Here is a 22,710-nt window from a genome sequence, read left to right as displayed (position 1 = left end):
AGCGTAGATCGGACATGTCGTCTGTTACTTACTCTAGCTGTAGACTAAGCAGCTGACTGGGTGCTGAATAGCAGTTACAGAGCTGGTATATATTTACTGTGTATTTATTCGATTGGCAGCTACATAAATGTAGAAAGCAGTGAATATTTTGTTTTTTTTAACCCAGCATTCATTGATCTATATTTATTTTCGTTTATAGAAATGGTTTATATTGTGGAACATCTGTAAAGCAACTTGTTCTTTCACCAGCCTCTCCCCAGCCCCAGACACACCCCCCCCCCCCCCAAAAAAAAAAAAAAAAAAAAAACGCACACGCACTCTCTCACTCATGAAGTAAACAAGACAAAAATAAAAAAGGATTGTTGCTTTGGAAAAGCCACAGCTTTCCATCAGACTCATAAAATGCTGACACTATATAGATTGTTTCCAAAGATCTCTTCACAGAAGCATTCCTTCTATCAGCAATCAACTTGTTCTTTAAGCTCATTTTTTGGTTAATATTAATCTAAACATATGATTCGCCTTCCTAGAGCTACCATCAGTGCTACTGTTGAGGGGAAAAATGTATCAGAATTGAATTTACAAACTCCATGTTTAAAATTTGTTTCCTATGGTCAGACCTTCCCAGGACCCTCACGATGCTCCTCGGGTAACACGAACTGTTTCTCGAGTCACCTGCAGGTCATCTTAGGACCTCTCACATTGTGATATAAAACCATCTGGGAAACACACACTGCCATTAGCAACCACTACATATCCATGAGGAACCAATAGAAATTTGTAATGGCTTCTTTCTTTTTTTTTTTTTTCTTTACCCCTTTCAACAGCATGGTATCTGTAAAGCTGTTGGTGCTCTGCATCTGTTTATCAGACTCGGAGCTCCACACTTGGACCAGAGTTTCTGGAGCATGTAAATCAAATCCACATTCATGGCAGATAAGTGGTGTCTGTCCTTTTCTTGCACTGTTTTGGTTTGTGATCCTGCTGTGAACTTTTTCAGCCAAGCGATTCAAGCTCCCATCTCCCCATGTTAGACAGACAGAAAGAGGACAAACAAACGATCGTACGTCCCCCTCTCTCTCGTTTTGCTCTCCCACTCGCTCTCAGCTGTCCCCCATTCCTATCCTGGTAAGTGTCAGCATAAGCCCCTGCTGCTTCCTTAATCATCACTGAGAGAACGTTCTGGAGTGGATGGCGACTCGGTGAAAGTGCATCACCATATTTGGAGCTTCAGACTTTGCCAAACTCGGGCTCATGATTCTGACGCCCACGACCACAGCAGGGTTCGACTCTGGCCTTGTCCACTGGGTCGGGCTTACCATCTGCGTGTACAAGAAGAGTCTTGCATTGTGTCTTGTGCATGGTAAGAGTATGCTGTTGAAAGTAGCCAGCTACTGCTCTGAGCCCTAGCAGCCTTTTACAGGCTTCCCATAATTCTCAGAGGTGTAAACACTTCAGTGCGCTATCATGGCCTGCACGTAGACGGCCCTCTCAGTCGCCAAATTCATCTAGTCCAAAATGATCTGTTTGCTCTTAGCTACTTTTTTCCAAACCTTTCACGCCATGCTTCTGGCGAGAGAGCTATTTCTGGGTTATGGCCTTTTCTCATTCCTCAAAATATGTCTTGTTTTATGAGACTCGACACCACACTAGCTTTGCAACCTATCCTTTTATTCCCCTCCTATATATACTGTGTGTGTGTGTGTGTGTGTGTGTGTGTGTGTGTGTGTGTGTGTGTATGTATATATATATATATATATATATATATATATACACACACACACACAGTATATATAGGAGGGGAATAAAAGGATAGGTTGCAAAGCTAGTGTGTGTATGTATGTATATATGTATATATATATATATATATATATATAGTATAGTGTATATATATGTAGTAGTGTGTGTGTGTATATAGTGTATATGTATAGTGTAGTGTGTGTGTGTGTGTGTGTGTGTGTGTGTTTATTTTTTTATATATATATATATATATATATATATATATATATATATATATATATAAATAGGACACCCTATTAATTGTTTAGTTCTTCTATTCAGTTAAGAAATGTCAACATGTCAATTTTGGACCTTGTTTTATTTAGATAAAACACCTATAGATAAGTGATATACTTGCATATAAACAACAATTTAATCTGAGAGAAAAGTTTGGACATCCTGTGCCCTAATAGCTAGTGTTTCCCCCCCTTTGGCTTAATGAGAAGTTTCTTGTAGCCATCTACCAGTTTCTGACATCAACTTGAAGAAAGTTTCCCCCACTCCTCAATGCAGAATTCTTTCAGCTGTGTGATGTTTGAGGGGGTTCTTGCAGATCAAGTGTGTTTCACATCACCACACAGGATCTCAGTAGGATTTAGATCTGGACTTGGTCATTCTAGAATTCTCTTTTTTTTACTTTTCAGCCAGTCCTTGGTGGATTTACTGGTATGTTTGAGGTTATTGTCATGCTTTAAGGTCCAGTTCCATTTCAGCTTCACCTTTTTTTGACAGATGGTCTCACATGTTCCTCAGGCACCCTCTGATACAACATGATTCTATGATGATGAACTGGCCGGGTCCTGCTGCAGTAAACCATCCCCAAACAATAACACTAACACCTCCATGTTTCACAGTTAGTACGAGGTTCTTTTTCTAAAATGCTGTTTGGTTTTTGCCAAACATTTCTTCTGTTATGGTGTCAAGATATTTCGATTTTAGACTGTTCAAAGCACATCTGTGCTCTTTCTCATGATTTTTTTTTTTTTTTTTTTTTGACAGCAAAGATTTCCTCCTTGCACACCTCCCATGATAATTATAGTTGTCTCTTTCTGATTGTATATTCATGCACTTTGACATCTCTAACTGCAACTGTAGTAAGAGCTTGCTGTAGGTCCTGTGATATTTTAGGGTTTTTGGAGACTTTAAGCTTTTTGTGGTCTGCTCTTGGAGTGAATTTGCTTGGATGGCCTGACCTGGCCATGTTAGCAGTTGTTTTAAATTTTCTCCACTTGCAAATGATTTTTAGATGGCGGAATGGCTGATTATAAATTCTTTTGACCTTTTTTATATCCCTCAACAGACTCATAAGCATCAACAATCTTTTTTCTGAAGGCCTCGGATAGCTCTGTGGACGGTGATACCTCTCACTTCAACAATCAAGTGCAAACCGAACCATGGGCCTTTTTACACCTGGTCACTTCATGTGTTTTCTCTGATCCGATAGCTATCTGATTTGTTAACTGTTCCATTTACATTAGACCACATACAGTAAATGTGTCTCGGCGAATCGGATATCGATCCGATCTTTCTACTCCCGCCCAAAATGCAAATATATTTTACCTCATTTCCGGGGTAACTGAAATGGAACACACTTTGGTGTATGCAGTTTTCAGAATGCGATCAAAAAGAAGAAAAAACTCGTTACGACGGTTATGCTACAAAAAACAGCATTTACTGTTTGCTGCCGGCAGCAGTGCATTTTAAGACCCAATGAGACACCTGGGTGAAAGATCACCTGCATGTGACGTACTTCCGTTTAGGAGGAGTCTGGCGTTGACATATGTGCCTTGAACAACCACATTCATTTACACCTGTCCAGTTTCATCTGAAATGCATCCCAGACAACCTTCTGAAGGGGTTTGAGCGATTCGATTTATATCAGTCTCAAATGTTTGAGGGCATTTACAACCTGGTCTTTTTACCATCGGATAGCTATCTGATCACAGAAATGCATTCAAAACGCTCTGTAACAGTGTTCTAATAATTTACGCCTGATGTGATACACCTGCAGGTCATTTTATCCATTTTAAGTACAAATAAATGTGGGGGTGTCCTTACTTTTTCTTTACAACAAATTAGATTTAATTTAAAGTTACATTTTATAGATCTCTTTTCTTTGGGTTTTATTTGTTTAGTGATATTACTTGAATCTTCCAATATTGTTAAAATGAAGATCAAATGTCCCCTTATGTTTAACTATTTTAAAAAAAAGGCTTTCATGGGGTGTGCTTTTTTTTCTCCTCTCAATTTAGTGTGTGTGTAATTAGGAGGAAATTCCACCTCTAAATGAATGTATAATTGAAATATAAAGTATGGGTACTTTCCTGTCTCTCTGCCGCCCAGGCAATGCCGACGGATTCTGTTAAAAAAATTAATAAATAAATAAGTCTGCCAGCTGCAAGTCAAAAGCTGTTAAGGAAAGTGAGCTGGTGCCAAACATTAATGATTTTAATGGGTTTGACTGTAAAGGAAATGGCTGGGGATTTTTGTAGTCTGAGTTCAAGAACAGAGGTTTTGTCATTTTTAATCCCGACACTTCAGGTCCTTGATGAGGCTAGAGTTTCCATATGACACTAATTCACATCAAACTGCCTGTTCTTTTTTTTATGACCGACTCGGAAACACATTTGCAGGAAGAGACACACGCAATAACACACCACCTACCTCACCATGTACCTTACACAATTCCCTTATCAGGATATTATGCACATAGCCTTTTTATTTTCTTTCTTCTTTTTTCTTCTTCTGGCATCAAAGTCTGCTCCCTATAAAGCAGGCAATGTGTTAGTTACTTGCTCCCATTACTGCTGTGGTTGCCCAACACATCTCCAATTATGGTGGTGTTCGTGCTCTTTTGGCTCTTTTGAAGGTTTGGAGGTCAAGGAAATGAGAGCTGAAACGCCTGCCATCCCACCCCATGCTCCCCCCTCACCCCACCCCACCCCCCAGCCTTGTTAGAAAGAGACAGTGGAGACCCTGAGGGTGTCAGGAGTGAAAAGTGTCAGTAAATAAATCTGTTCAAGCTCTCGTTTTACTGTTCGCTTCGAGAAGGTGCAGAGCCGTGGAGAGTCTTCTGAGCGGAAGCGGGAAGAGAAGCGAGCGTGTCTGATTTAATAACCCCAGACCACACAGATTGGGCGACGTGGAAATATGTCAAGTCCAATTAACTCCAATGTGGAAGAGTTGCTCCTTGTGTTTAATCACAGCCTGTGGACTGCACGAAGGTTCTACAGAAAAGGAAAGAAAGAAAAAAAACTTTGGCTCAAGTAGGCCAGCACCAGTCACAGAGAGAGATGATATGCACACCTTGGAAACACAGTGTACCTGCCAAACCTCGTTAACAGTCAGTAAACTTAGCTTTTGGCAAAAAATCAAAAGTAATTGGTCAAGCAAGACATGTTTTGGTGCTTTGGAGCCTCCAGTCTAAAGCAAGTCTGGCTCACCAAAAGGCTCTTCATTTTAGAAAGTAGCCAGGAGCAGCACAAGTTTAAAGAGAGAGAAATCTACAATTCATTTCATCTAGCCAGAAATACTGTATAAGCTCAGCCAAAATCTATCCTGTTCTTTTGATAAGCTTTCATTAAAAGCTTGCTGCATCAGTAAGGTAGCTCCCAAAGGTCATCTGTATTTGGAGAAAGAGGAACATTCTGGAAGATTTATCACCCATCACTATTCCCTTACGCTCAGGGTCCTCCGGTAATGTTCAGTTAAGTGTCGCATTTCAGCATTTGAGTTCAAATGAGCTCTGAGAAATCATTAAGAGGCCAAGCAGAGAACCGAAGGTGCTTGTGACCTGTACTTACTTAAATGTTTCAGTGTTGTGTGTGTGTGTGTGTGTGTGTGTGTGTGAGAGAGTGTACTGGCAGTTACTGAGGATTAGCTGTGTATTAGGAGCGTATCGTAACATCCAAACTTGTGGTACCAGGGATTTGTTCCGTGCCCCGCATAGCCATCAGCCTTTTTCTGATCCCTCTGGCGCCACTGTTTTGTGTGTGTGTGTGTGTTTGTAAGAGAGGTGGTGGTAAAGTAACATGGTCAGACCAAAATTAAATCCACTGTGTATAATTTCATGCCACTTTTTCAGCTTTCAATAATAGCACTAAATAAATCCCCGACCTTCAGTCAGTAGCAGCGTTACTGCGGAGCCTTCTGTAGTATTGTACATGATTTTGCAGGAAGGATGAACATTTAATCAAATCAGAGTGTTTTATTACCCACTGGGTGGTCTATCAGGCAAGACTTGTTATTGTTTGAAGTATTGGAGGCTTATTACCATACACACTTCTGTAAATATCTTCCTCAGTTCATCAGTGATGCTAAAGCAAGGGGTGTCTGATCGTATCCACAAAGGGCTGGTGTGGGTGCAGGTTTTCATTCCAACCAAGCAGAAGCTACACCCGAGCCAAGAACTACTGACTAAACAGGTGTAGTTCCTGCTGGATGGAAAGAGAACCTACACCCACCTAACGTTGGCTAGTTGTCATGGCAACGTCACTGTAACCCTGCCTAGTAAACTCCTCGTCCCACAGCCTGAAGATGGGATCGTACCAAAAGCAGACAGTTATACATATAGATATACATAAAGAGGCAATTGAGGTCTGTAAACATCGGCGTTGTTTCATCATAAACTATTACACGCATTCCTAATCTTAACTCTTATGTTCCATCACACACACTTCAGCTCCGGAAGCACATGGAGTAATTCACAACCAGGGCCAGGAAACTGAAACCTAACCCAAAATACGTTACGTGCTTTCTGATCTGCTTTTGATGTTGAGAAAAATCAGATTTGTTCTTTTTTTGTGTGTGTTTGTCTCTGTTCAGGTTAAAAGCAGCAGAGGAATGTTTTAGACAAGCCAAGGAAAAAGCCACATACAGTGTCAAACCCAAGCATGCCACTGGAATAGTAAGTGCACTTTATATTACACCTCATTAAGAAAATTCGGCTCTGATGTACTGTCACGCATCACGTTTACAACGTGACCGTACTACATGTTTAGTAAAAACAGTACTCTACATTTAATTCTCACCATGAGGTTTGTTTTAACATAGAAAATGTGTGTGGTATACAAGAAATGTACTTTTTTATAAGTCCTATTTTTTTGTTTGTTTCCCCCAATATTCCTGGGTATCTGATTGGTGATTTTATTATTTTATATATATATTTTTTTTAATAAACAAATCGCCTCGGTGTTAAGATGGATGTGTTGATGCTGCATAAGTATTTATTGCACAGACAAGAAAGCTTTTTTTTTCTTCTTTTCCACAGAAAGCGAAGCTGGGCATGAAGATCTAACAAGCTGGACTTTTTAACCCTAAAAACGAAATAAAAGTTCTTTCAGATCCGCCAAGAGGTAGAGTGCATGGACTGCAGACATGGGCTATATTCTGTATTAAAATTTCATCCATCTGTATCTCACTCTCTCACACACACACACACACACACACACAAACATCCTTGTGAGTAATGTAGCAGCCCTCAAACATTTATCTGCAACATGCATACAGGAAGCGTGTCGTATGGTCACGTCCTTTCAGGGTGTGCGTTCATGGGTGAATCGCTGTGTATGTAAATTGGAGGAAAAAGACATGTGCTACCAGTGATGAAAACAAAAAGAAATGAAGCTTGATAAAGGGGGAATGTGTGTAAATTTCCCTCAGCTTGTTTAAACTGCAGTATTTTTCTCTAAACCGATCTTGCATTGTCGTGGATCACCAGCAGTATGATGACCCCCAAAAGCTCGGTTTTGTTTCCAGCCCAGTTTCACAGATAAAAATGAAGGCAGTGATTTTTCTGTCATCAGTGTGTTACGCTATAAGAGGAAGAAGAAAAAAAACACAGTTTAAGTGCTTTACTGTGCTGAAGCTGTGTTTTTAGTTCCTTTATCAAGAATAATGGTAACAGTAACTAGATGTTACATGTCCGTACAAGTGGCTTAAACGGAGCTCCGAAAAGGACTGCGCAGGATCTGCGAGCTCAAACGAATGGACGCACTAACGGAGACTATCAGGAAGCAGTAGGACATCTGAGGGATGCGTGTTCACGTGAACAATAGCAAAGTCGGCCTTAGAGACGATCAGGTACACGCATTGTTCTTCCTCCTTCAGCACCAGAGGTATTACAATTTCAGCTGAAGCCGTGGAACTGTATTCTGTCTGTGTTTAACCCACGCTACAGGATCATGGCAGAAAAATGTTTAATAGGGATTAATTATTTTTTAAATGGCAACGTACGAGACTTGCTTAAAATGTATTTAAAAATGCCATTATTTTATCTAATGTAAAGTAGTATTAGCATCTTTATGTAATATAAATCTTGTGTATAATTTTTATAACTATTTTTTCTGTCTCAGCATGTGTGTGTTCAGTGTCGATCACTCTGGTTCAGGAGAAACGAAGGTCTGCCCACGTGCAATAACTGTCTTATTGTTTGGGTATTGTTTGTTTTCTGGTTGTTGTTTTTTTCTTTTGGAAAAGCATAATTTATGTAAAATAAAGAGAAATAAATTAAAGGGTCGGGCTTTCATTCGAACAAACACGTTTATGTCTTGAGCAGTGTGACACTGTTCTAAAGCCACATTGGGAAATATTACACAGGTACATCAGGTAATGGTAAAGTTCTTTAAGGTATGAACATCAGTGTGGTTCACGCTTGTGTATATATTATTAGTTGTGTAAATATTCCTGATTATACCGGTTCATCAGTGATTGATAAGCTGAACCGGGTGTTAACATCGAATCATAGGACGTAAACTTAAAAATGAATACGTCTGATTAACCAACCGTTTTTTAACATAAATTCATTTAGATTTTATAATTTATCGTTTTATAAGCAATAATATAGGCATCCATCATCAGTGTGTTATATGATTAATACAGATGTCAGATAATATAACTTTATTGGTTGATTGTTTTTGGTGTGTGTGTGAGATTTCCAGGGTTTTCTAAGAAAGTAAAACCGGGATTCTACTTGAAATAGATTTTAATATAGCGGTAATTTCTTTCTCTAGATATATACATTTTTGTGTACCATCATATATAATCTCTATTATACTCGGTCTAGTAATACAATGTTATATTCTTTGAATAAGGCTTAATTTGAAGTCACTGCAAGCAGCACGATTGGCCAGTTCAAGTCCGTGTCCCCACCTGTCCTGTTACTGACAGTCCTGCAGCTCAGCCACCTCATTTCCCTCAAAATTGGTAAGGAAAGTCTGCTGTGTCTGTATCGTACGTGTCTTCTGCGGATCAGGGCGATCGGATTAGGACAAGATCCAAATGCAACTCGGACACTTTACTTTTCAGCAGCTTTTTTCCCCCCCTAACGGGTGGCGTTTCTGTCCAAGAACGTGTGAGCCAGATGGTTATAGGCGGCATCAGAAAAAGGTGTTCAGTTCTTCACCTTCACCAAGTCTTTTTGTCCTTTCAGAAAACATCAGTCTTGAGATGCAAACTCGATATAACACACAAAAACACATGACAAGAACTACACCAAAAAAAGCTGCCCTATTACATGGACAGCTCCGAGACATCTCAACATGTTTAGCAGCTTTTGACTCTGCCTATATTAGGTACCAAATTCTACCAAAAAAAAAAAGTTTGTCATATATATATATATTTTATATATTTCTTTTGTCTGACATCCCAGGCAGGCTGCTGTAGTCTTTCAGCTTTACTGTTTCCCAGATTCAGCAACGTTAACAGAAATACAGCGGCACTGTTTGACCCGCTGGATCTTCCGGTGCCGGAACGGTGGCTGCAGTTCAGGGCAGTCCAGCTCCACAGTGAGAGTAGTGAAGCGGTGCGGTCGACAGAAAGCGCACGACTGGAACGACTCCTGCTCCTTTTTCACGTGCCGTGGGATGTAGAAGGAGTTGCACTGGCCGTAGCAGAAGCGGTTGATGACCGTGCGGCTCAGACAGCCCTCATGGTTCACGGTTTGCCGCAGAGGCTGCGTCTTGCACCAGTCGCTCTTTAGGTACTTCCTTTCCGTCACTACCAGGGCTTCCTGACTGGAGGCCAGTACTTCTTGTTTCCGGCCACGGCGATCAGATGTGTTTGAGTTGGTTTTGAACGGTGATGGGATTGAACTTTGTGGGCGGGTCTTGCGGCTCTCGGACGCAGCACACAGCACACCGGCCAGGAGAACCCAAAACAACAGCTTACAGCACATCCTGAGAGAGAGACAGAAAGAGACAAGCATTTACAATTTTTGCATTTGGCAAGGTACCTTTTGTCCAGGGCGCACTTACATTTATCTCATTTATACAGCTAAGCATTTGAGAATTAAGCTCCCAGCAGTGGACGTTTGGTGGTATCACTCACAACCTTCTGACCGGTACTCCAACTGAGCTACCATTTCCCAAAGCAGTAGCATGTGCTCCAGTCCTTAAAGACTTCCATGTGGTTAGGAGATATAAAAGGGATGGTAGAAATGTTAGATCAGGAGTGTCCATTATTTTTCACATAAGGGCATATCATATCATCCGAGCAGAAGCCACGCCCATCTGATCAACCCAACATCAAGTGATTAAGTAGGTGGAACAAAGTCCAATCCTGCTTGATTGGAATGAAAACCAGCACTCATTCTGGCCCTTTGCAGATAGGAACAGATCCCATGGTTTAGGAACTCTGTGCCTCTGTGAAGTACATCCTACTCTGATGTATGATCGGAAATATTTCAAGCTAATGTATGTCCTATCTATTCTGATGTCTCTTTCAGTGTCTGTTGTGATCCAATCTCAAAATGGACATCACTAAATACAGAATCCAGTGAGCCTTTTTTTGTTTTGTATTTTTTATTCCTCTCCTGGGAACTCACAGCCAAATACATTCGACTTCTAAAATGTTAAAAATTGAATGAGACCAAACACAACATTCCATAAATGTTCATCTGTTTCAAAACCTTACGGCAGTTTTACTTTGACAAGCACATTCCCAACATTTTTGCCAAAGCTCAAATATATTTTTCTGAATTCTAGTCACCAGGATAATTCGGCACATTGGCTAGTGTCATTAGAATATCAGATGTGCTGTAAATAATTATCCATGAACTCTGATGCCTGGGGACCTTCTTCAGAATTGTTTTTTCCTCAACTTTACACATCAAGGGCTTTGGAATGAACTGATTAGTTAAATCAGGTGTGTCCTACCAGGGAAACCATTAAATTCTACAGTCACTGACTTCACTGGAATGGGAGTGGGATTTTCCTAGAGCTCCAGCAGCTTGGTGCCAAGAGAAAACCTCATTTAGACACACCAGCTTTGTTAGAACTGGTTAGTGTTACTGACCGCTACACAAGCGTGTACAGATCACAGCTCAGCCACATCAGATCTAACTAATGACTACTTTGCAATCTTTCAACCGGTCTTGGTTCTCAACACACCTGAGCCAACTCATCAGCTAACTACACCTTCTGTGACCTGACTCAGATGCTCTGGGGAATTATTAATTTAAAAAAAAAAAGTAAAATAAATAAAAATACATTTAATAGGATAGATTGTTGACAAATTCGGAGTTGGTGAGCTTTACTGGTATGCTACTGTATGATCTCCAGTTTGGACCAAAACTAACACTAAACTGAGGTTGATAAACAGTCTGGATTAGTTGAGTGCTACGTAGTCAGCAATCGAGACCTGACTAATTTAATACCTTTATTCGTTTTTATTAGCTTTAGACTTGATCTGAATTCTGTAGCAACCGTTTAACTGCAAATGTTTGACTCTTGTTTATGTTTATAGCATTAAAGGGCAGACACCCTTATCCTGAACGACTTTTGTTTATAAGGTCCTTGCTCAAGAGCCAAGCAGTAGCAGCACCGGGATTTGAACTCACAACCATCAGGCCGACATCTTAACTATAAGTAGCTACCACATCCTTCCAATGTGTTGGTGCATCACATTCTACCGTGATGCTATTGAAAACCTAAAGTTAGCATAATGCTCTCCTAGTTTCTGTGTCCCCTGCTAAGCTTAGCAATAATCGATTAAATAAAATAGTTAGTAAACGGCATGCTGTACATCATCCTTATCTATAGCTTGTGCAATATAAGCATATTTAGATTAGTGGCTAATGTTAAGAAGCAGAATTTAAACTCCAGAGTGTAGCTTTGTACTATTAGCCTTGTGCAAAAAAAAAAAAAAAAGATCAAATGTCTGGTACTTAATAGAGCGTAAGTACGGGTGAGGCAAAGTTATTTATTTTAAGGTTTACATACGCTGGAATTCAGCTATTTTTAAAGTCTATCTTGCGTGTTTGGTTTTGATCAGGATTGTGGTTAAATTAAACTTTGCCTATGATCAGTCATTTCAGATACATTCCTACGCCAGAACGCCTCACAAACTACAGTTTCATCAATCGCTGCGCTGTTTGCTTTCTTAGAGCGAAAAAGGAAATGAATGTCATACGAGGACGAAATTAACTTAATTGAGCCATTACTGCGGCCAGCTAATTTGTCAGTTTAAAAAACCGTCGTTAAAATAAACACCTTCATTAATCAGCTGGGGGGGTGGGGTTGGGGTTGGGGGGTTAGTCCAGGCGAGAACGGAGAGGAAAGGAAGTTGATTGCAGTGAGTTTGACTCCTCCAGAGAAACAATTCCCCTTATTGCTTAGGCTGCGGGTGACAAATGCGATGAATATGTAAACGTTCTTTGGAGGCGCCGCGGCGTTATGAGTGGGCACAAACTGTGCTGAGTTTGACTCATTTATCTCACTTGCACCAGAATGTGTTTAGGCCCCAAATTTCACAAAAGCTATTCTTCTGAAGTGTGACGTTCATCCCCCCCTCTCTTGTTCTCATCCCTCCTCGCTCTTCCATCATGTTTTTCATGGCTCAGAATGTCTCTAGGGGTCAAGCTAAGCCTTTTTTTTTTTTGCTTTTATATTGTTTCCTGAGAGGGCAGGAAGACACAGATTAAGCTTAATTTGTCACTTTGTCCATGGGCAGCGGGACCAAAGAGACGGCGGCCGAGATGATTACATCTCAGGCACGAGAGAAAGCTATCTGTCAATCACATGGACATCTTTGCAGCAGATGTGGCAGCTCTACGGCTGACTCAGTCTTGGAAAAGAAACATTTACAAAAATGTGTGTTTTTCTTGAGAGAATTAAACGGTCATCTTCGGTCAGCCTTTTCTCCAGCTTATCGCTTACCATCTGATATCTATTTCACATCGTGCTTGAGCTAAAATATTTCAGACTATAAAACGTTCTTACTTTAGAATTTGCTTTCTTGCCCAAAAGGCGTTGTGGTGTTGTCATGCAGCCTCACTCGAGCATGACCGTGTTTTTCCTCGTCTGTTCTTGAGGCTGACTCTACAGTTAACCCCACATAACTGGAACTCCTCTTCAGACAGCGGTTCAGAGGAGCTCTTAACCGTTGTCAAAATAAGTAGCTGGTTGTGAGTCTGCGGTCTGGCAGGCTGTGGATGTTTGCACAAAAGATGATGAATGCACCCCTGAGTCACCGCGTCAGCCCGTCTTGGCCTCCAAAGTTTTGCCGTGACACCATGGCCTCAGCGGAGGCTCCTCGTATATCTGAACGAGGACAAGCCCCCACTCCGTCTTCCTCTTTTTCACTCCAATCTCTCATCGCTTCCACGCTTCGCTTCTCTATATTAAGTGTAGTGGACGTAGCGTATGCTCAGGAGAAGTGCCACTTTTACTGCAATTTTACAACCTTTTAAAAATCAATCATGGGTCAGATCTCGTATAACTCACCATGGTTTAAAAATGGAAAGCGGTGACGTGTAACCTGATTCCAGATCAGGTTCTGGGGTTAAAGAGGAACAGCAGGGCAAGTCTTAGGAATGAGAGGTAGATTTTTATCCCAAAGTACCTGACCTGTGCTGTATTTTCCATGTTCAGAGGAAGGTCACAGGAGAGGTGAAGCTGCATTCAGCTCAGCCTGCAGGTTCAGTTTTCCTCCACTTTCTCTCCCTACTAAATCTGCATCCAGATCTCTTAAGAGTTCTTCAAGAGAGGATATGGAAATTGTCTGATCTCATCATAGTTAGAGCTGATCTTTGTGTAGACAATGGTTGAGAATGGACAGCAGAGACCGAAGAAGTCAATCACTGAGGAACAATGTTAGAGACTCAGTGTTACAGTATCTTGATGATTAATTATTTGTTCTGCTGTAGAACTCTTTAAGGTATCATCTGTAGTGTAGGTTAATTTGGCTAATATTGGTATATATAATTGTATAGTAAGTGGATTTTTTTTTTTTTGTCCCTCTGGAACTCTTGCTAGACTGTTGTTTCCTCCCCTCATACAGGTCATGCCCTCCACTTTCTCTCTGAGATGTCTGACTCTGCTGCTTCCTGACCCTAACCACTACTTGCATCAGGCTTTGCTCTGTCCTTCATGTTGCCTAAGAGATATCCGTTATCTCCATTCAGAGGTTTTACTCCGTTTGATCCATGCTTAGGTGGATGCTAGGACATTTAACTCCATAATAAGGCACTGATAAGGCTCGGTTCGGTAAGTCAGCCCAAAGGTACACGGTGTCTTCGAGATATTTCTTGTCAAGCAAATAATGACCGTAAGCATGCAGATTCTGAAGCATTTAGGAATTCCTTAGTGATTCTCTTCCAAACAGAACAAGCCTGTGTGTTTGCGGGAAGAAAAAAGGCAGATTGGAATATTTCCCCGCTGCTCATTTGAGATAATAATGTGGTTTTGAAAGCCAACATGTCTTTCTCTCGCATGTTCAAAAAAAAAAAAAAAAATGTAACGCAAGCTCCCGGAGTTATTTCCGTAAATAATATGCCGGCACAGACAGGCATCAAATTAATAGTATATTATCAAATGCTCAATCATAGCTCGGGCATTTCTTTAAACCAGCGCAGATTCCAGCCCGTTTGCTATGAAAACAACCTTGAGGTGTGTTAATGTTCCACAGTAGATGGGGCTGTGCTCAGGATGCCTCAGGCTGTTGGGGCATTGGCATGCAACCACAACACACCCCTGTCACCCCAAAACAACTCCCATAACCCCCTACATGCACGCACACACACACAGACTACTTTCCATAATTGCCACCAGCTGAGTGTGCTGTTTCTACAAAGGCTGAGAAACACACATCAACCACCTCCTCCTCCTCCTCCTTCTGCTGCTCACACACATGCAAACCAGTAATCTCTACTCTGACTTATGTACTTAATGTAGCAGAAAGCATTTATAAGAGTGTGTTAGTGTGCCGAGCATGTGTGCTGCATATTGAAGAATGCCTATGTTTGGGATCTGGGCTCCTGAAGGTGCCCTGTGCTTTATCAGGCTGAGTAAACCACCAACGTGGAAAGTTAAATACACAATAACGAGAACTCGGCCGCTCTGAAGGTCGACGACAGGAACTTTGTCGAGCTCGATGCTTATAACCGGCTCGAGCTTGTAATAGATACAGTATTCTGCATGTTATCACGTAGGCAGGAAAATAACGTACAGTATGTTGATACGGTTCGGATGGACACGTGTTATACGTCCGTCTGTTCCAAAACCTAGAATGATCGATGAGGCACTTTCAACATTACCTAATGATGACACATTTGAAATGACTCGGATGATTCACTAGAATTCCCCTTCACTCAATACAGCGTCAGGGAGTAATACAGGGAAAAGATACTAAAATTCTAACCCTGGACAAATGGACACAGTATTAGTACTGGGTATGTATTTTATATACATTTACATCACTACATCATTTTAATTACAGTTTATTTAATGAAAACACAGACTGTGAATTTCTTCAAACTGGGTGTGATCTGTGTGGAAGAGATGGTGGAAGTGGATGAGTCACAAGACAATGTGGTATCAATATCTCAATGATTTATTAGTCTGAGAGCATTTTGGCTATTGGGAATGCTCTAATAACCCTGACCCGACTTAATTACCATTCACTCACCAGTTTTTCACCCCCACCCCTTGTTAAACAATTTGGCACAACTGCTTTGCTAGCGCTTTGTTCATGAACCGTAATGTGTAATGCCAGATCATCTCTCTACACCGTGTCTCTACACAGAATAAAATCACTCGCTCATCAAGCTTATTGTATCTACATTCACATATATAATGTATATACTGGTGAATATTTGGTAGATATATTTAAGCTACATGTTATTCTCATGATGCAGCTCACGTCTAACAGCCAAAGCATTGGATTAAGCATGAGGGAGAAACAGTTGTGGCGATTGTGGTGTCTGGATCTGGAGACCTCAATCGCCCGGTTAAAGTTGTTGTTGAGGTGCCTCTAAAAAGCAATACGGTTAAGTCTCAAGTTCCTAAACGTGTGTCACGTCTTTGTGGGTGCAGATGAGTCAGGTAAGATATACGCAGCTCGTCAGTGACAGGACACACCCACTTTAGTATCATAGCTGATTTATCAAGATAGCCACCCAGTTGTCTGTGATAGTGCAGTTAAATATGTTGCTACTTGGTGTTGGTGCTGATGGTGGCTTGAGGGTTTGGTTGTGGTTGTTGGGATGATGACGAGATTGAGTGGTGGTGTTTCTGTTGGATGAAGTGGTGGTGGAGGTTCCTTTCATCATCATACACTGTAAGTCAGCCCTCTGCACCTTCAGGCAATTTTTCACATAGGAGTCCTGCCCAAGATTTGACCCAGGACACCGCACCACCACCACCACCACCTGGGTAACTCATACCACTGAGCCACACAGCATGAAGCTTGGACCCTCAGCACAGTAATCCAAGGTTCTAACCACTACACAACATAACACTGAACCAAGCGTGGGTTTGCTGTGTCTTTTTTATTTTAGAAGAAGCTTTTATAAGAAACACAATGAAACTCTTTTCTTTGCATATACCAGTTGAGGGTATTGGGGTCAGAGGGCAGGTTCAGTACCTAGAGCAGAGAGCGTTAAAGGCCCAACATTGGCAGCTTGGTGGTGCTGTGCCTTAAACCCTTGACCAGTTAGTTGCTTATTTTTTAAAAGTAAGCACCATGTTACCACGAATCAGCAACTGGGGTCACTTAAGGACTAGAGGTAATGTATCTTTTAAACCTTTTAACACCGTGAACTAAAAAGTTGACCTGCTAAGCAAAAGTTCTGGGTTTTTAGTGTCATATCTTGGAAAAACACCTTTTGCCACAGCTCCTGATCATGAGGCCAGTTGTGTTGATGCTTTAGTGAATCCTGAAGAGGGTGCTGTATGGGATTTTATGGTTTCTGTGATTCCCAAATTGGTCTATTGGGGCTGGGCAGTGCATTTGATTTTATCTATTATCTTGCAAACACTCTCTTACTATAATAATAATAATGCACTCTGTCTAATGCCAGTGGTGTAATGCTTTAATGAACAGAAATGTTGATGGGACCCCAACGTTATTATGAGTAACCATGGAATTAAGAATGAGGTTAAAATGTGTCGCTATTTTTTGTTGTTCTAATATTATCTACTATAGAAATATAAATGGAGAGGTTTTGCATGCTGGATATGATGCACGTGTCCCTTCAGTCGAGGGAGATAATGATGAAGTTAATGATGTTACTGTATAACACTGGATAATCATCATGAACTGATGTTTATTTGACACCACCGCTGTCCTTTAATACAGTTTTATACCTGATCCCAGCAAGCGGCCAACTCTGAAGCTAGAATCTTTCCACACTTGAATCCAGCTCTTGGGATGCACTGCTATAAAACTGCTCATTAACCACGGCAGAGTGACTCCGATACAGATTTAATCACAGCAGTAAAGGAGCTTTATTAAGCAAACACACTCGCTTTCTCCAAACACACTGCAAAGAGCCGGACTTCTTTCCTGCTCCTTACCTCAATGTTGACTTACTACTTAAAGTGTGGTGTGTGAGACTGTAATCTAATTGAGATTTAATCTACATCCGTGAACTCATTGCACTGTAATGAGCACAGAGTTATGTGCTAAAAGTGTTAGCATCTCAACTAGCATCAGTTTTTCAGCATTACAGATGATTCATTCATCGAATTAACTGCTGAAGATTGTAACTTCTTTTCATAACAGGCTGAAATAAGAGACTCCAGCAAGATAAAACCCTTTACAACTTTTTTTTTTATATCATTACAGTCTAGCTTTCTCTATTAGCCGAGCGATCTCGATTATCTAAACCGCAACATAAACAGAAACGAATCAGAACAGAGTCCAATTCTGAGTCAAACCTGATTTGCTGTTAGTACGTCAACCCACCAAAGCAATTCTGAGCAAAATGGTTAACATTTTGAAGACGTTTTTGATGCTTCGATCGTTCTGTTTTTGTTTTATGGGAATTTTTTTTAAATGTTAACTTTTTAAAATGAATATTAACAGGAATTCATTAGAATATTAGTTTCATTTGTATCATCGTGGAAGATAATGTCACATCAACCGCAGGAACATTTAAAATAAATAAATAAATAAATAAAGTGGTCAAAAATCTACATTGTACATTTAAATTACAAATAATTTACTCAACATTAATAAAACTACTAAAAAAAATTATTTTAGCAGTGAAGCTGAAAGCATTTGCTGTAAAGAACTCTGAACTGACAAAAGATTACACAAAATAATTATTATTTTGTTTGTATTTTGAAAAGGAGGAAGAAGGTCTATACGACAAGTGTGTTGTGATGTAATTTTCTTTAGTTAGCAATTAATTCATCAGTACTGCTATATGATCTAGTCTGGATTTCCTGCTACTTTCTACAGTATGAAGTAGATTTAATTCAGTCCCATAGAATTATGTATTCAGTTTAATATGCGACTTGTGATGCGACACTTCAAGCAGAGAAGTTCACAACACACACATAACAGTACATGCGGTGGTTTTCTGTGGGCTTTAACCCTTTAATCTCAGGCTTGTGATGGAAAAAAAAACTGAAAACACAGATTACTGACCAGGCCAAATCCGCTTTGCCCAACAGTGCAAGGTGGAGCAGTCACGGACCCCGGCAAACACAAATCATTAATCGGATCATTAACTGTTTTAATGCTCTTCCCACCATAACACTCAGATTCACACACACACACACACACACGTTAAGCTTTTTTCATATGAAAAATAGTGGAATTGATTATGTAGATGTTTTGGTTGATCTTATTGACTGCATCATGCAAAACTGAATCACATGACTGACTCCTTCCTTCCTTCCTTTATATATGTAATCCTGAATGGATCTTCATCCTGCTCTAACAACTGGCTACATTCTATACACACACACGCACACAAGCTTATAAAGACCATTTTATGAGGAAGATCGCTTACCTCTCGTCTGCAGTGGTCCAGTTCTCAGTGCACGCGTGTGTGTGTGTGTGTGTGTGTGTGTGTGTGTGTGTGTGCTTGTGTATGTGTGTGTGTTTGTGTGAGTGTGTGTATTCCGGTAGTGGTTAGGTTGAGAGTGCTGGTGTGTGTGTGGCTCGTGGACTGAATGCTGCTCTGATGCCCATGGAAGAATGTGTCTGAAGAGATGCCTCTCTGTCTCCAGAAGTTGGAGGAGTTGTTCCTCAGCAGGCTTTCTGTCCTGCTCAGTGGGATGAAGATTTTCTATGTGTCTCTCTGAGTCACTCTTCTCTCTGTCTCTATCTCTGTCTGTCTCTCTCTGGCTTTCTCTCTTACTCTCTCTCTCTCTCCTCGCTGTGTTTGAACTCTTGTTTCTGGCTCTTCTCCGTCACCCGCATGTGGATCTTATCAAACCGCAGGATTTCTATTGGCTCTGATCACCAAACAAATCAGACCATCTCTCTCTCTCTCTCTCTCTCTCTCTCTCTCTCTCTCTCTCTCTCTCTCTCTCTCTCTCTCTCTCTCTCTCTCTCTGCTTCCCTTTCCTCCTTGCTTTCTCTGACTTTATTCCTCTCCATACCCTTCTTCCTCTATTTCTGACACGCCCACTTCTAGCTCCTTCATCCTCTCTCTCTCTCTCTCTCTCACACACACACACACACACACACACACACACACACACAGAGCTCATCAATGTGTCACCCTGAGTGGGAGGAGGATCAAAGTTGCATTTCGTTTCCAAAGCCGTGACTCTGAGCATAAAACATTCTCGTGATCCTGCTCGGCTCTGAGGAAGCTTTATCACTTACAGAAAGCTCTTTAAACTCCAAAGAAGCACACGTCCCGTCTCCAGTCTTTACTTTCATTCTGTCAGACCTATAATAGCTGCAGCATCACTTTGCCTGATTTTTCATGTACATACTAGAATGAAAATGTAAATAATTATAGGAGGAAAAATTTAGATGTTTCACCGTTGTTCTAAGGCGGTTGTAGAGTAAAATAAAAAAAGTGATGTTTCCAGATTTGATTTTAATGAGGGAGGCGTGTGTTACTCGATTAAATTACTGTCTCTTATTCATTTTTCTGTCATGTTTTTAGAAGTTTTTTTCCTGACTTATCTCTTTAGTGAATTTGAATTCAGTGCCGGTAATTATACACACTTCTTTGTAGTGGGAGAAAAATAATATGTCATGTTTCTGGTAATATGATGGATCAAAACATGCCAACTTTGAGTTGAGATGTGTTTCTGCCTCACACTGAACGCTCCCGAGACTCTGGATCTACCACAAGACTGACCATGATAATACAGTACTGCTGAATATCTGAGACATTTATTATTATTATTATTATTATTATTATTATTATTATTAGTAGTAGTAGTAGTAGTAGTAGTAGTAGTAGTAGTAGTAGTAGTAGTATTTATTTATTTATTTGTTTGTTTATTTATATATTTTTACTATTTATTATTGCTTCTGCTGCTACACTACGCACAGGTTTACAGTTCAATATCTTTCCTGCACAACACTATTATTTTTATTTATTTGTTTGTTTGTTTATATATTTATGTATTGTAACTACTACTGATTTTATGCATGGAGGAAAACAAATGTTAATAAGATGAAAAGCTGTTTTCAGAATATAAGCAACTAGCTTTTATTATATAAGCATCAATTAAGGCAAAGAACAGAAAAAAAAATTAGAAAAAAAAAGAGTTTCTAAAGAAAGACAGAACTAGACAGAAGGTGCTTATATTATTTTTTTATATTAACCTTTAGTTCTATGTTTATGTTCTGTAAAGCTGTAAACAACACGTTATAATATTATATAATAACTTTATATTCACAGGAGTGTACATGGTAAATTGCACATTAATACTAATTGTAAGAAATGAAGGCACTAAATACTGGAACGTTTCTGCCCTCTGCTGCTCAAATGTGGTATTACAATCACTGCACACCAACATCTCACACACATGACACACAACCACTTTTTCTTCCCCTCAGTTCACTTTATTGGATTTTGGAATGTATTTACAGAGTCACAGAGTTGATAGTGGAATTATATCGAAAGAGAGATGGAGGATTTTACTCCACATGGTGCTTGGAGCACCTTCAACAAGAATCTCCATAGGTTTCTCACCCAAAAATAACCCAAAACAATAATAATAATTTAAAAAAAAACAACAACTCAGTTTTGGCCTCATAACACTGAGGATTAAATTGAATTTAAATTGAAGTATGACTGAAATACAAATGTGTTAAGAGAAGTCTCTCTTAATGGAACATTTTAGTGCAAATTTCCTCCGACTGTGATTCAAATACGCTCAATGTCCATAATATTAGGAACACCGTGCAGTTTTTAAATGATATTATGCCATTCAGCAGACACCTTTATCAGAGTGACTTACATTTATTTATTTTTTTATTTATACGACTGAGCAATTGGGGGTCAAAGGCCTTGCTCAGGGGCCTAGCTGTGGAAAGCGGGATTCAAACTCATGCCCTTCTGATCAGTAGTCCAACACCTTAAACACTAGGCTACCACATCTCCATCTTAAAAATCCCAAAAATTCACTAATTCCAATCAAGCAGGATGCAGGTAAAGAGCTTCAGAACTCACATTTGTTCCCATTCTGATAACTGATGTGAACTGAAACTCTTTCCCTGTATTTAGTTTGTTGTTGTGCTGCTTGGACATGATGGGTCAGGAGTACGAGTAAGCATGCATGGTGTTTGGATTAAAGTCTGAGGTGTATATATGTCTTATCTACACCTTAGTTATCCACCGATATCTTTATTAATGCTTTCTTGTATGTAACATCATGACATCACAAATTTATGAAATGGTTTGGAGAAGAATCGAGTTTCTACAGTTTTCCTGTAACTTTCAGCATGGACATTAAGGTAAATTGTGTAAACACTCATATAGTGCCAGAGATGTTCTAATCCAGTCCCTCAAATAGAGCAGAAATGTTTCAAATAGAGCAGAAAACTTATTGCCTGCTTTAACTTTTAGAAAGTTCCTCTAGTTTTACTGTTGTGATGGTTTTGATTTGTGCTTTAGAAATTCACTTCACTTCATTACATTTGATTGTTTTCCACACACACACACACACACACACACACACACACACACACACACACACACACACAGCCAGAGGTAGAGTGGACACACACCGTTCCTTAGTTATCTTTTACTAGTTCATATCATTGCCATTTTGTAATGTATTTTTTTTAAACTTTTACTTTTTCTTCTTCTTCCTCTTTTTTCTTCCTCCTCCTTTTACTTTTTCTTCCTCCTCCTCTGCCTCCTTTTACATCTTCTTCCTCTTCTTCTTCTATTATTACCATTCTTTGTACACCCTTTCATGGATCCTCACAACCTAGATTATTTTGTGGATAATATTTGTTCACCGTTCTGCACCACGGTCACCTTGTTTTCCACACAAAGACTTAAAAAAAAAAAAAAACATGTAAAAAAAGATGTTCGGTTTTTGAGTAATTTGTCTCGACATTTTGCTGAAGAATGTTAACTTGAGGTGTTTAATGCGTATTAACTCTATTGCTGGTGATGGGAAACACACTAACACATCAAAGACTGCTGATCTCAGGCGATGAGCATGAGAGCATGAGTTAACTGTGATAACCTCAAGACTTCAGTGTGTTTTAGGTGTTTTATGT

General features: G+C 40.0%; 2 protein-coding genes across 3 annotated transcripts in view; one reads left to right on the top strand and one right to left on the bottom strand.

Annotated features, from left to right (window-relative positions):
• fmn2b (formin 2b) overlaps window positions 1-8,291 on the top strand; it is a 69,883-nt gene extending 61,592 nt beyond the window's left edge. For both annotated transcript variants that reach the window (XM_047817558.1, XM_027132777.2), the window contains 2 exons: window positions 6,604-6,685; window positions 7,049-8,291. In XM_047817558.1, the coding sequence (XP_047673514.1) occupies window positions 6,604-6,685; window positions 7,049-7,075 (109 nt within the window). In that variant the 3' untranslated portion in view covers window positions 7,076-8,291. The remainder of the gene's footprint in view (window positions 1-6,603; window positions 6,686-7,048) is intronic.
• Window positions 8,292-8,743: 452 nt separating this feature from the next.
• On the bottom strand, window positions 8,744-19,549 carry grem2b (gremlin 2, DAN family BMP antagonist b). Its single transcript, XM_027132778.2, has 2 exons — window positions 19,016-19,549; window positions 8,744-9,953 (listed from the first exon to the last, which is right to left on the bottom strand). Exon 2 carries the CDS (start codon window positions 9,950-9,952, stop codon window positions 9,452-9,454), a length of 501 nt encoding a protein of 166 aa, XP_026988579.2. The 5' UTR covers window position 9,953; window positions 19,016-19,549; the 3' UTR covers window positions 8,744-9,451.
• Between the last annotated feature and the right edge of the window lie 3,161 nt (window positions 19,550-22,710).

This window comes from Tachysurus fulvidraco, chromosome 8, assembly GCF_022655615.1.
Source record: "Tachysurus fulvidraco isolate hzauxx_2018 chromosome 8, HZAU_PFXX_2.0, whole genome shotgun sequence".
In the NCBI taxonomy this organism is placed as follows: domain Eukaryota; kingdom Metazoa; phylum Chordata; class Actinopteri; order Siluriformes; family Bagridae; genus Tachysurus; species Tachysurus fulvidraco.
The sequence above is the reverse complement of the archived record's forward strand: the minus strand, read 5'-3'. Positions and strand labels throughout refer to the sequence as shown.

Coding starts and splice junctions, on each gene's coding strand:
- grem2b (XM_027132778.2), bottom strand. CDS start 9,952: ATGTGCTGTAAGCTGTTGTTTTGGGTTCTCCTGGCCGGTGTGCTGTGT.